At 43.3% G+C, this 13,453-nt stretch overlaps 1 protein-coding gene across 4 annotated transcripts in view; it reads left to right on the forward strand.

Annotated features, from left to right (window-relative positions):
- The first annotated feature begins 760 nt into the window (after positions 1-760).
- PDGFD (platelet derived growth factor D) overlaps positions 761-13,453 on the forward strand; it is a 144,748-nt gene continuing 132,055 nt past the window's right edge. For 3 of the 4 annotated variants that reach the window (XM_065678679.1, XM_065678682.1, XM_065678680.1), the window contains exon 1: positions 763-1,252. In XM_065678679.1, the coding sequence (XP_065534751.1) occupies positions 1,123-1,252 (130 nt within the window). In that variant the 5' untranslated portion in view covers positions 763-1,122. Of the gene's footprint in view, positions 1,253-13,453 lie in introns of all 4 variants that reach the window. The other variant, XM_065678681.1, reaches the window with a different exon arrangement.

Below are 13,453 nucleotides of genomic sequence, written 5' to 3' on the forward strand. Positions count from 1 at the left end.
CACATTCTTCCTCTACTAGTGAGGTGGTGTTTCATGGTGTTAAAGGTCCAGCAGCATGTTTGCAATTCGTTAAACTGGCTAAGACTGTATGAAACGTCTTAAGAAATAAACTGAATTGGTAAGGATTTATTAGAGAACTGTTAAAACCTGATTGTTTTTTCTGTCTTCACTTGATTTTCATTGGAGCTAATGGAAGGAAAAACTGTATTAAACCAGCAGTCCTCACATACCTTTGGTTTCGACTTAAACACTTCCAGGCAGTAATGCCATCTAAGATAATCCTTAACATCAGACTCAGTTTAATGAGAGTCTAAGTTACTAGGAATGAACGTTTTATGAAAAGCTTTGGGCAGTGCTTGGCATCGCAGAAAAGCCCCTGTGTCTGTCCCAGGAACAGCTGTGAGTTTTCTTCAGCCCACGTGTGTCTTCAGCAGTTACCCCACCAAGCCTCCTCACCCGCCCCAGTGTACCTCGGTGACTGAGTCACACCAGCCTAAGGCTGCTTTACGCGGCTGCTGAGGGCCCGAGGGCGACGGGGCACTTGGGTGCGGGCCCCTTTGCTGGCCGGGGGCTCCGTCTTCCCGGCGGGGCAGGCTCACTCCGCACTGGGGGCAGCCCAAGCCCGCACTGCCCCCCCTCCCGCCGCTTGCTGCCCGGGTTGCAGACGGCGCGACCGGTGGGTGCCGCCCCCCCTCCCTCGCTGCCCGCGGGCCGCCCCCTTCCCCGCGGGCCGCCTCTCCCCGCCGGCCCCGCGGGGCGCTCCCGCCGCTCCAGACCGCGGTGGCGGCTGCTGCCGAGCGGAGCTGCGCGGGGCGGGGCGGCAGCGGGGCGCAGGGAGCGCGGCTGCGGCAGCCCCTGCCGGGTCCCGGCACGGGCAGGGCTCACCTTGGCCGAGCCCGGCCGCCCCCTGCACCGGGGCGGAAAGTTCAGCGTGCAGGAAGTTTGGGGGCAGCTCGGAGAGTAACTCGGCAGCTGCGACTGCTGCTTCGGGGTGGGAAGCAACCCGCAACACAACCAAAAAGCCCGTGAAAGGGGAAAGCACACGGGCGAGGGAAGCACCCGTAGGGGTGGGGAGAGCCGAGTTTCTTTGCAGAGCCACGGTCCCGTTCACGGCGGATCCCAATGCAGCTGCTCATCCTCCTCCTCTTTTACGCTGTCGTCTGTGCGAACTTTTGCAGCCGTCAGGGCACTACTGCCCCTGCCCAGAGCGGATCTATAAAAGCCCTGCGGTCCTCCAATATCAGGCGAGATGGTAAGTGTCCCTTTGACTTTTTTATTCCCAGGGCTGGATTTGCAGAGGAAGCCCGGACCGCGACCCGGGGGCTCCCCCACCTCCTTCCCCGCGAGCAGAGGCTCTGTGCTCTGCCCGGGAGGGCGTCGGCCGGGGAGTGTGTGACCAGGTGGCGGGCAGGAGGTGTGGGATGGGCCGAGGGGACCGCTCTGCCGACGGCTGCCCCTCCGGGCGGTCCCGAACTTCGCAGGGCACCTTCGAGGAGGTTTCCCGAGGGCCGAGGTGACGGCGGAGCCCTCAGCGTCAGACCCCCCGCGCTGTGGGCGGCACCTCGCCCCTGGCGGCGCGGGGTGCCGGTCCCAGCTGCCGCGGAGGGCCCTCTCCAGCACCCGCTGGTCCCGTTTCCTCTGCGTCCCGCTCATGTGCCGACGCCAGGGGCAGTGCGGGGAGGACGGCGGGGTTGTGGCCGCTGCAGCCCGAGCGGAGCCCGGCGGTGCCCCCCGCGGTGTCCCGTCGGGGCGCCGTGTGCGGGGCGAAGGAGCGCGCAGGAACGGCGGCCGTTGGGCCTCGCGGGCAGCGCCGCCGTCGCCTCAGGGCGCTTTGCGGGAGCGCGGGTCCTCGCCCGGCCCCGGGCGGGCTGTTCGCCGGGGCTGCTGGGCAGTGCCCTGCCAGGACTCGCCTCGTCCCTTGTGCCCGCTGCGCCGTGTGCGGGAGCGGGATGCTCGGTGATGGTGAGCACCACGAAGGGCGGCTGCGGACACTGCCCGCCTGGGAGTAAGGGAGGTTTCAGTCTTCGCGTTTGAACTGTGGCGCGTTTGAACTGAGCCGCCGGCAGAGGATTTCCTGGACAGCGGAGGTGCTGTCGACTGTCTGCCAGTGAGCGGTCAGCGTGGCCATGTGCCGTGGCCCCGTGGTGAATGAATGCGGAGGCCGCGTAAGAACGGCACCACTGAAATTACCTTTGTAATCCACTTGTTCGTGATTAAAGATTAAGAAAACCAGGTCCTTTGGTTTAGGAAAGGCAATGAGCCTCCGGCTGGGGAGCAGCCTGTTGTGTTTCACCTTCACGTGGGAGGACCTGCTTTCACGCGTTGCAGCGGAATTTCTTGCAGAGCAAAATGCAGGATGTTCTCCCTGAAAATGAGCAGAGTTAAGTTCAGTCTTCACATTAACATCTTCCAGTTGCCAGAATTTATATATTTTATAAGCCCTTAAAAAAACAAAAAACAAAAAAACCCCCAAACCCAACCAAAACCAGTCACTTGAGCCGTTTCCAAGATTGTACTCTGTATTTGCCAGTGTTTACTTTTCAGCAAGTATACAATGTGTGTAATGGGTAGACAGTTTATTTAGGAAGATGCTTTTGTTTCAGCTTTGGAGCCATATTGAACATAATAATCTTTTTAATGCCTTTCCTAGTCACTGAAAAAAGGCACAGTGAAGATGAAACGTCTTTTTCTTAGAACTGAGATAGTGACCCTGGAAACAAGATGCAGTTCCTTCTTTCTCAGAAGTAAAATTTAATCTAATGGAAAAATTACGTGTTCGTAATAAAATCATATATCCCTTATTTCTGTTTTATCCTTTCAAATTATTATGTATTTTATCAAGCTTTATGTCTTGTTGCCTGCCATCTTAAACTTCATGGAAGACCTGAGACCATCTCTGAACTTCCAAGTCAAACTCCAAACAGTCCTTTTTTGCAGAAGACTGCAGTGATTTACCTAGAACTTCAAAATGTGTTTTACTCCAATCTTCTGTGCAGTCAGTGAAGAAATCAGTAACTCCTAATATAAATAATTTTTTCAGCTTACTGGCAGTGTGATGGATGTTTTACTCGATTGAAGGTGACTTCTTGTGGTGAAATTGCTTCTTGGCATGATTAAGAGAAGAAGCCTCTGTAAAATGATTAGCTGATTGCTCTTTTCCTACCTGTGATCCTTGAATGTTGTGATTAAGCTTCGTACATTTAAAATGATCTTCTGCAACTTGTAGTGGCTGAACTATCTGGGTATGGGGGTGGACTGGTACTGGGGCTGTTGGAAAGTGTCAGATCCATATGAAATTACATACTACATTTGCCCTGCCCTGGGCTGTATGCAGGTGAGGCCTGCAGTCTACAGACATAGTGAAACACATCCACACTGAAGTCAGGCACCTCTGCAGTCCTATAGCGGATGTCTTCCATGTGCTAAGGAGGTGACATGCTTTCAGAAGGACCACATGCCCCTAGCAGGCTGCAGGCTTGCTGTCTCATTGTGCTTGGGAAACCTCCTGCTTTTTTCCCTTCAAAGGATGGTGTGTTTTGGTGTGGCCAGTGGAGCTGGGCATTGGGTCACAGCATCTAAAGCAGATCAGCTGCTACTCACTCTGATGTTACTCAAATGAACCAAACTGTTGCTTGAGTTTGTTGACTAAAGGTCTATATTTGTGCAGCCAAAGGTTATGAGCCATATTCCAAATGTTGCATGCATGTGATGAACACACAGCGAAGTGTTTAGACCACAGTTGGCTGCAGGCCACTTAAAGTATTTCTGTCTTTTATAATGTTCTGTGGTGTTTGTGTCTTGTTTTGGTCTGAAGCGCTGATATGGAATAGCATTAAAGACATGTGGGTTGCATTGCTGAGTGAGACAGTATTTTTGTTCTGTAAATATTTGCAGACATGACAATATGGACTTGGATCTAAGAGCACACAATACACTGGGGGTAATATGTTCCAACAGTTTCTCTCAAAATGCGCAGCAGGGATAAAAACTAATTTAGTATTGTGTCCTGGGTTGATGATCATGAATGTTATGTTGTGGAATTAAGAGAGATACTGAGGAGGAAGCAATGTCTGTTTAGCTCTTTAAAAAAATGTTATATCTTGGCAAGTCCAAGACCACCTGAACATTTTATTATAAAAGAAAACAATCCTTTGGATTCCAGCTCTCTGTTACCTCCAAGCAAGATAAACTAGTGATACTGCATACACAGAGCTTTAATAGGGAGAGTTGGTCTTGCTTTCAGCCAAAACAAACCTTTGCATTGTGCACGATTCAAGATTGTCTTTCTTCTTTTAGCCTAAAAGAGGTTGGTAATGGTTCTTACTTAAGGCTGAGGTTGCTCTTGGAAGCAATCTATAGATGAAGGGCAGCACATACAAAAAATTACCATTTCATGGATACCAAACCTAAACAGACTGTACTTCCTGCTGAAGGTATTAAGAATATAAATAACCTGCTTACAAGACATCCTCTTGTCCTAGTGGAAGGACAGACGTTGATGATTCAGCTGTCCAGTGTAACACTAATCAATTATTTAAAGTGTGCTGGAGATGCCAGCCTCCTTGATAGCACATGTAGTGGTATTTACTTAAAGTGTTTGTTAATGTGATTACCTGTTAGGTCCTTTGAAGTTCATCAGAATAGCACACAGAGAGGGCTTCCAGATGCTTGTGGTGTTCTCTGTCCTTCAGGTTCCAGATTTGCAGTATGCAGGTAATACTGCTGAATTATATAACAAGTCGGCTGTTTTGTTTCTGCTGTTTTGCTACGATGTGTAGTTGGAGATGAAAAGTGGAGATGAAAGCCACTAAGTAGTATTATTTACTGTATGTTGTCTAACTGAAAAATCAGTTGCTCGTTCTTACTGAACAAATATCTGTATGAATGCTCAATCTAGGAAAGCATGCCTCATCTGTATACTCAGACTAAGCATCACTATACGTATTTTAAACTTTAAAAAACAGAGTTTAAATAAAAGGCAGAAGAGACAACATAGTGTCAAATCATTTCAGTGTGTAAACAAATGAAATCCATGGAATCAGTATCTTCTGATGTGGATTTGAAACCGTAACGTAACAGGCAATGAGATAAGATTATGGGCTCTTATGGTTTTCATTAGGATTAAAAGAAAAAGAAAATTATGAGTTTCCAAACTTTGGTTTGTTTGTACACTACCAAAATACAAATAAAAGTTCTTTACCATTCTGGGGGAATGGGAAGAGCTTTTTACTCTTTGGTGGCCTGTCCAAATGGATGTGTGCCATTAACTTTACTCTCCTCTTCCCTATGCTGGCCTGTGCCTAAACACAGGGAAAAGCATTTGATGATTTGGGCAGTATTGTCTCACCAAACAGGTGTTAACTGCCTGCTAATGGTTAAAGATATAATTGAGGTTGGTTTTTGGTATTTTTTTTCATGCTACTTTGAAACGGCTCTTGTGTGACTAGTGTAAGGAGCATCAGTTTTGGAATGCACTTCTTGAATTCTTTAATAATAGACTTACTTGCATGCTTTTTTAAAAAGGTTTCTGGTAACATAAGATTGTGTCAGCTGGAAAACAGCTATAATAAATTTGTCATTTTAAGCTTTATTTTCGTGACTGTTTTTATAGGTTTTGTAAAAAAAAAAAATATCTTTCAGGCTTCATCAGATTTAAAAAACCCCACCTTAACAATTTACCTACAGTAATGCACTTTGGTCCACAATCATTTGACTTTGATGATGTCTCTTATCTGTATAATTGCTGTTTGGGCTGAAGTATCAAAGCTTATTTTTTTTTTTTTTTTATATGAGAATTCCAGCCCTGACTCAGCAGCAAGCAGTATGAAGGAATTCTGCAAAGGAGCTTTGAAACATGTTTTATCCTGCAGATGTGTATCTTATAGTGGAAGCCACTACAAATTCTCCAGCCAGTCTCTCAACACTTACCGTTTCTTCTTTTTTTGTTTAAAATGTAATTGTATGAAATGTATTTAGGCCAGGTAATTCTTAAAACACAGAGAAAACTTGATGATTGTATTACTTTGATTCTTAGAAACTGAACACTGCTGAAAAGTCTAAAATAATGGATTTTTCAGACTGTGATCCCACAGAGAGGTTGTGTTATAAACCACCTAGGAATAGGCATAAATGGGAAAGTCTTGGGGAATCATTATGCAATAACATTTTTCATATTCTTAACTTTGAGAATCTTTATAATTGCGTTAAAGTCAAAGGGCTCAGTCCTACAGCATTCTGTGATAACAAAGCTCGAATAGCTTGTATGCGTGTAAGATGATGTCGAGTATAACTGTATTTTACAATGAAGCAAGAGTACAAGTATTTGCAAAATTTAGAATAATAGAATAATTTAGTTAGGAAAAGACCTTTAAGATCATCAAGTTCAACCACCGCATCCATCACTAAATCATGCCCCTAAGGGCCAAATGTACATGTCCTTTAAATCTCTCCAGGAATGGTGACTGTACCATGTCCATGGTGATCCTCTTTACAAGATGTTGTTAGCTGTGCAATTTACAGAATTTAGGTTGAAAGAAACAGTTATGGTTAAAATATTTCTCAGTTTTCCAGGTTGCAAGTGGAAGTTTTGAAACGAATTTACATGTTATTTCTTTAGTGAAAAGGAACTTACAGGGAAAAGGATTCTGGAAGGCAGAAATTCTTTTAACAAAAAAATATACAAATTCAGAACATTAAATTTCTGGCAGTCCTTCTTTAGACTGGGTGTAAATATTAGATAAAGGAACAGATCAGCAAAATCAGTATTATTTATACAGCAAGAGATTCATTTGGGGAGCATTAAATTAAAAGGACAGGGAATGGCTTTCATTTCATAGCTATAGTAATACTATATGTAAGAAGATGTAGAAGTGTATATGTTTTATGCTCCAGTCTTTTCATATGGATGATCCTGCTTATATTAAAATATATCTACAGCAAATTACAGATTGATCTCTTTAACAGCAAATAAAATATCTTACATGACTGGTTCTGAACACCAGAAAAGTAGGCAGCTGCCTGTGGTATCAGAGTCTGAAAGGCTTCAAAATGTCCAGCTCTTTGTTACCTCCAGAGGTCCCTTCCAACCTCAGCCATACTGTAATGTCACCTAGTTCACTGACAAAAGGGTGACAATTGGTGGAACACATCCTGTGTCAGAAGCAGTGGTCATCTCCGTCTCTTCTGTCCTGCTCTACCTCTTTCCCACTCTCACCCCTTTTCCCATCTACAGCAGTAGCAGGATCATGAAGTTTGGTTCTCCCATGTACCTGGACTTAGCTGTTTCCCTCCTTGCCTCTTCTCCATTCCTTGTGTAGCAACATTCAATTTTGCCTACATAACTGAGAAACCTTGAGTTAGCTCTCAACGTTCGTAGCATATTTCTAACCCTAGAGAAGAGCTGTCTGCCCCTGCGTACTCTGGCTTTTGTGGAACTGCAGGAGTTCGACACTAGGATATTAAATGAATCCTAAGAAATACTATGAAAGTTCTGTATTGGCATTCTTTATAGTAAGAATTTGACCCCTAATGCAAATTTGGTAATTTGGAAAATTTGTTAGTACTCCTTTTAGTTAGTTGATTCAAGCTGTATTCAAGAATTGCCTCCAAAAATCCTATTATTTTCATGAGGTTGATTACATCATGCCATATTTTGGATAAAAGAGACCACTTATATCCCTGCTTCTGTTGAGGATATCTTGGCTAAAATACTGGATTGTGTTAGGTTACTTGGCAGTTTCTTTCAAACCAGTCTCCTGTTTACAAAGCTAAGGAAGTGTCCTGTTTACAGTGTCAGACTAGCTAGATTTTCTTTGGGGAATTTGCATTTGGCTCCAGTATTTTTGGTAGTGAATAAATCCTACATGATCTCAAGCTTCCTATTGTACTTGAGTAATCTTCAGTTTCATGCTTCCTTTTTGATCTGTGTCCCATGCTGTGAAAGCCAACATCCCATATTTCTGCTTTGGCAGTCAGAGCTCTACATGTTTGGAGATGGTGCAGGAAAACACACTTTTACTTCCCCACAGACTTCCTGGCAATGTATTTTAGCCCTGCTGTGCATGGGTCTTGATGATGTTAGACTCTGTAAAATACTTAATAAACACTAGGTCCATGAAAAATTTGAAAAATAGCCGTCTTGACCTTCTTTGCACTGAAATCAATGACAAAGCTTCCATCAGCTCTTACTGCAGCAGGGTCTGGCTCACACTTTACACAAATTAATACAGGGTAAAATAAAATGGTTAGGAATTCAGTGATGACTTTGTCACAGGGTCATAAAATCATAGAACCATGTAGATTGGAAAAGACCCTTAAGATTGAGTCCAGCCATAAACCTAACACTGCCAAGTCCACCACTAAACCATGTCCCAGATTTCCACATCTATATGTACTTTAAATCCTGCCAGGGATGGTGACTTCTTGGGGCAGTCTGTTCCAATGCCTGACAACACTTTTAGTGAAGAAATTCTTCCTAATATCCACTCTACCCCCCCCCCCCCCCCCCCCCCGTGCAACTTGAGCCTATTTTCTCTTGTCCTATTGTTACTTGCGAGAAGAAACCAACATCCACCTTGCTGCAACCTCCTTTCAGGTCGCTGTGGAGAGCAATAAGGTCTCCCCGGACTCTTTTTCTCCAGGCTAAACAACCATAGTTCCCTCAGCCACTCCTCATGAGACTCGTGCACTAGACCCTTCACCAGCTTCATTGCTCTTTGGATGTTCCCTGGCACCTCAGTGTCTTTCTTGTAGTGAGTGGCCTATGTAGGTAAGCTTTACAACACTCACAATTAAGATACTCAGTTAGTGTCCATGCACTGAAAAAATCTTTTGCACTGATAGACATGAAGTGGCAACTAATGTAGTTACACTTTATGTAGCAAAAGTACGGAACAAAGCCTCATGGGTTCAGTGTGTCCGGCTGCTTTTTCTCCTATACTGATATTCTTATGTGTCACCCACAGGATATCCTACAAAAGACTTTAGCAGTAGTACATTTCTAAACAATACTTTAAGGAAACCTGTCAGTATTTTTCAGCGTCTTGCATTGTTTCTGTTTATTTTGTAGTCTTAAAGAGGGCTCCAACAGTAATATATGTGGGTTTTTGTTATTGTTTCATCTTGGATCAGTTGCAGAAAATTTTTGTCATACTTGCATGTATTTCTAATCTGATGTCACCCACAATAAAAGTGTATTGAAGATAAAGCAGAAGCCCAGACAGTTTAGAGAGAAGGAATAAAAATAGTTACAATGAATGTTGATTACCAGAAGTACTGTGGAATTTGGAAACCCTTTATGTACTGTTGTGCCCTTAATTTGTCAACCAGGAATTTGCTTGAAAGATAAATCCTTTGCTTTAGCAAACCAATGACTGTAGTGCTGCATGAAAACAGCAAGTAGGTGGTAATAATGCCTTGGGATTCTTTGTGGAAATGGACCAAACACAGCTTCTTAATCACGATGTCTCAGCAGGGATAAACACTGATAGGAATGATTTCACTAACACATCCAGATGTCAGTGGAAGGGTTGAAGACCTAATCACAGAAGCCTACAGAGGATTTGCTGGTTTGAAATTGATAGAAAGCTCCAAAGCTACAGTACTGTTTCTTTTCCTGGATCAGGTTGTAGGCCTGTTCCCTTGCTGCTGGAAGTCGCCTTCACATTGCTGTGTTAGGTTGCTGAATGTTTGAAAGTCAGCACAGTGGAATGCTGGTTTGCTTCACTGCTATCCTTATGGTGTGACCTGGGGCTCCCGAACTCCCATCACTGTTGTTCTGGTGGGATGGCTATGTAGTTATGAAAAGGATAAAAGATACTCTTTGCTCCTTCCATCTTCCTAATTGCAGAGCACAGTTCTTTGCCTGGGTAGACTTGGTTTTATTTTTGTTTGTAATTAAGGTTTGTCACCCAGGTACGCTTTTCTCACCAGTTCACATCATTGTTCATTAGATCCTGGAAAGTGGGAGCCAAAGTTAACCTCTTCTTCCAAGAAAGAGATAAAATTCTTACATCACATTGTAGTGAGATGGCTGCTGCTAATATATATGTGATCTGCTTTTACATAATTAGCATGTGCAAATGTGAACCTCCAAAGTCAGTTCTCTGACAGTGCACACCGTGTTTACTTTCTAGTACATGCAGGGTGTTTTGAGTGGTGCTTCTGAGACAAGCCCACCTTTGCAGGACCTGTGAGGAATGCTGAGATGCCTTGAGTATGTCTGTGGACGTGCATGGCAGAGCTGAGTTTTGCTGATACATCCCCTTCTCCATACATACAGCCTGCCTCCCAACACACTTCCAGAAACAAATAATTTCTTTGGCAAAATGACAACATGGAAACAAGCATCACTTCAGAAAATAAACTTTGCAGCACAGAGGAACCTCGTGCCATACTCTAGTGCATATCTGAGGACCGATCCTGAACCTGCATTGTTGCCACAGTGGCAAGCAGAGGAGGATGAGAAGTAGATCATGTGGCTGCTCAACTTGCTCTTTGTTCAGTCCCCTCTTCACAGCAATCATAACGGGGACAGACTGGAGATCCTTACCTGGGTGCAGCCATCATTAAAATGCTGTGGCCCTGCTGCCTGTGCTATTTCACCTCCTGTTGGTTTTCATGGTCAGTGTTACCAGTGTTTTGAAGGCTCAGAGCTGTGTGACATACTGAGATAAAATAACAGAGCGCATGGATAGCCATTTGTGGGGAACAGGTAATCATATAAAACAACAGTATGTTATGTCCTGCATAAAAATCAAATATCTTGGCTCTCACATCCTTGCCTGGAAATAATTCATGGGGTGTGGAAGTTAAATAACAGTCTCCCCTCTGAAGAAACCTCAGAACAAAACAGGGAAAGCTGTTATCCTGGTTTTGTTTCATCTAAGGAAATAGACGAAGGCCATGAAGAAGAAGTAATAATGACTTGATATGTCAGTTCAGTTATTTCATTAAGAATTACTTTAAAAGCTTTTTTATCAATAAGTGCAGGATATTTTTTAAAGGCTTGTATGTGCTGCCTTTTATTTTTGTACAAGGATCTTGTCTCAGGATTTCTCTTTGCATTGTTACAACAGTGCTTTTTCCTGATGCTACTGTTATTTTTTGTGCCATCATCAACTAGTGCAGGACCTGAAGTCAAACCTTGTCAGGCAGATTGCTTTCCAGTTTACCTTAGGCAAGCCATTAGATAAAATAGTGGCTGAGGAAAAAAGTGTCACCCTTTTTTCTTGTTTAAAGAGAGACAGACTGTATTTCTATATATGCTTTAGCAAGGAAGTGATTGCAAAATTAAGCACACATTGTAGTTTTGGCAGAGATTTTCTGCCTTCAAAGGCCTTCAAAGATGATTGGCCAAATGAGAAGAGACATACTCAGAGCTGCCTTGTTTCTTTCTAGAGAGGATAGCTATCCTGGTCACCTAATGCAGCTTATGCTTCTCTTTTGTTCCCATAGTGAGGAGACAAGCATTTCTTTGCCTATTTATTATAAATCAGTGTTGTGGTTTTTTAATTTTTATTTTTCATTTACTGTGGCTAAAACAAAGCCTGTAGTTAAGAAACAAACCAGCATGACCTTCACAGTATTATCGTTATTTTGTTGGCTTGATGTTTTTGCCGGCTTAAAATTTCTTATAATTAGCAGATAAAATAAAGGATCCAATGGCAGCATGTGAATCTAGGCAGTTCTGTAAGTTGGCTTTGACGGAGGTTCCTACCCGTACAGCAGAAGCTGGCATGGCTTTCCCAAGAGCATGAGTGGGCCTGCTGGAAAAGCTGGCTGAAGAAACCCAGGGAGCTCCCACTTGGGACTTAGCTGAACTGTTGTAAGACAGCTACATGCCACACCCGAGACACTGTGCTTGCTTACCATGGATACTAATAAAGAGTTCATACCCATAATGGTTGCTGAATTATTTCACATGGAATGATGGGATGTTTTCTGTTTTTTGTTTGTTTGGTTTTTTTTTGTGTGTGTGTGTTTTTCGTTGTTGTTTTTTTTGTTGTTTTTTTTCCTGTACATATCCACCAGATATGCACCATTTCTGTTAAAAATTTGGTGAATTTTGACTTTTTGATGCTGTCATCTGAGACCCAGGAAAACAAAGTTGGGAATAGACTGACAATACTGGAAACTGAAAATTTCTATTATCTGTCAAATCCCCACATGCACTATGCTGAAAACAAAACACTGCCCTCACAAACCTTTTGTCAAATATTTGCCGTTATAATAAGGCAAAGGAAAGCAACCAGAAAGAAAGGAAGAAAAAAAAATAATTTAACAACTGACTTTTTAATTTCAGTTCTGGTTAGGATGAAAAAAAAAGTATTGTCAAATGACTGAACACATGTCATTAACCTGAAACATTTTAAAAATGAAATTCAGAATCCAGTTGGGTGGAATTGACTACACAGCCTTGTTGAATGTACAAAGTAAAGAAAACATGAGAACTAAAAATGTTATCTTTCTTTTTGTCAGATTCATTGTGGGGGCAGACATAGCAGGACTAAAGGGCAAAACCATGCAAGCTGAGTGTTACCAGCTGTGTGTTACCAGCCGCGTATGGAGTGCCTTAGTCGTTACTTACAACAACATAATTTCTATTGCACTGTATTTGGACACCCAAGGGGAAGATTAACTGGGAAACCAAGGCAGGGCTGCAGCTCCTTCCCCATCTTACCTCTGATACCCTGTACACAGAAGAAGTTGAGTAGTGTGTTAAGACTTGTGGTTACTCCTGGCCCCATTCATGTCTTGCTGATAAGCATGGAAGGGCATGCCCTTGTTTCAGTGTGCACAGGACAGGGATCCCTCCTGTTCTCCTTTCTGCCCAAAGAGCTGAAGCCACAGTGTAGCCCTGTGCCAGCAAACAATCTGATATATTACCAGATTTGACTTTTTGGAACTCCTCCACTTGGTACTGCAACTTTTGCTAAGAAAAACAGGTGATGTGTTCAGTCTCTGTATTCTTCACTGAGCTGTGTGAGAAAGACAATCCACATGTGCCTCACCTGAGACGTGTATATTTTGTGTCAATGGATGCTGTTTTCACTTCCCACAGAAGATGGATACTGGGTGTAGATATTGTCTTCATCTTGCTCCCAAGACTGGGAAAAATAGGGCTTTAAATACTGTGTGACTGCTCAATTTGTACAAAATTAATTTATTGTAATTAAGACCTTATTAAAGAAGTTTGGTTCAGCTGCTGTTCACCTCTTACTAATGACTGGTAAATAAAATGCTAATTTATTATACAGCTTTTGTGTTGCAAAAGTTCAGGTATTCAGATAATTAGCAATTAATTTCCACACTACACTGAACAGTTGCTCTAATCTGAGAATTTTTTTGCTGAAAGAAATCAAACTGTAATTGAACTGTTAGTGCCACTGCAGTTTGAGTGAGGTCTATGTTTCCAGTAGTAACTGGTATTCTTACATTCATACTCTACAGATCT

The sequence above is a fragment of the Lathamus discolor genome, chromosome 4 (genome assembly GCF_037157495.1).
Source record: "Lathamus discolor isolate bLatDis1 chromosome 4, bLatDis1.hap1, whole genome shotgun sequence".
Taxonomy (NCBI): Eukaryota; Metazoa; Chordata; class Aves; order Psittaciformes; family Psittacidae; genus Lathamus; species Lathamus discolor.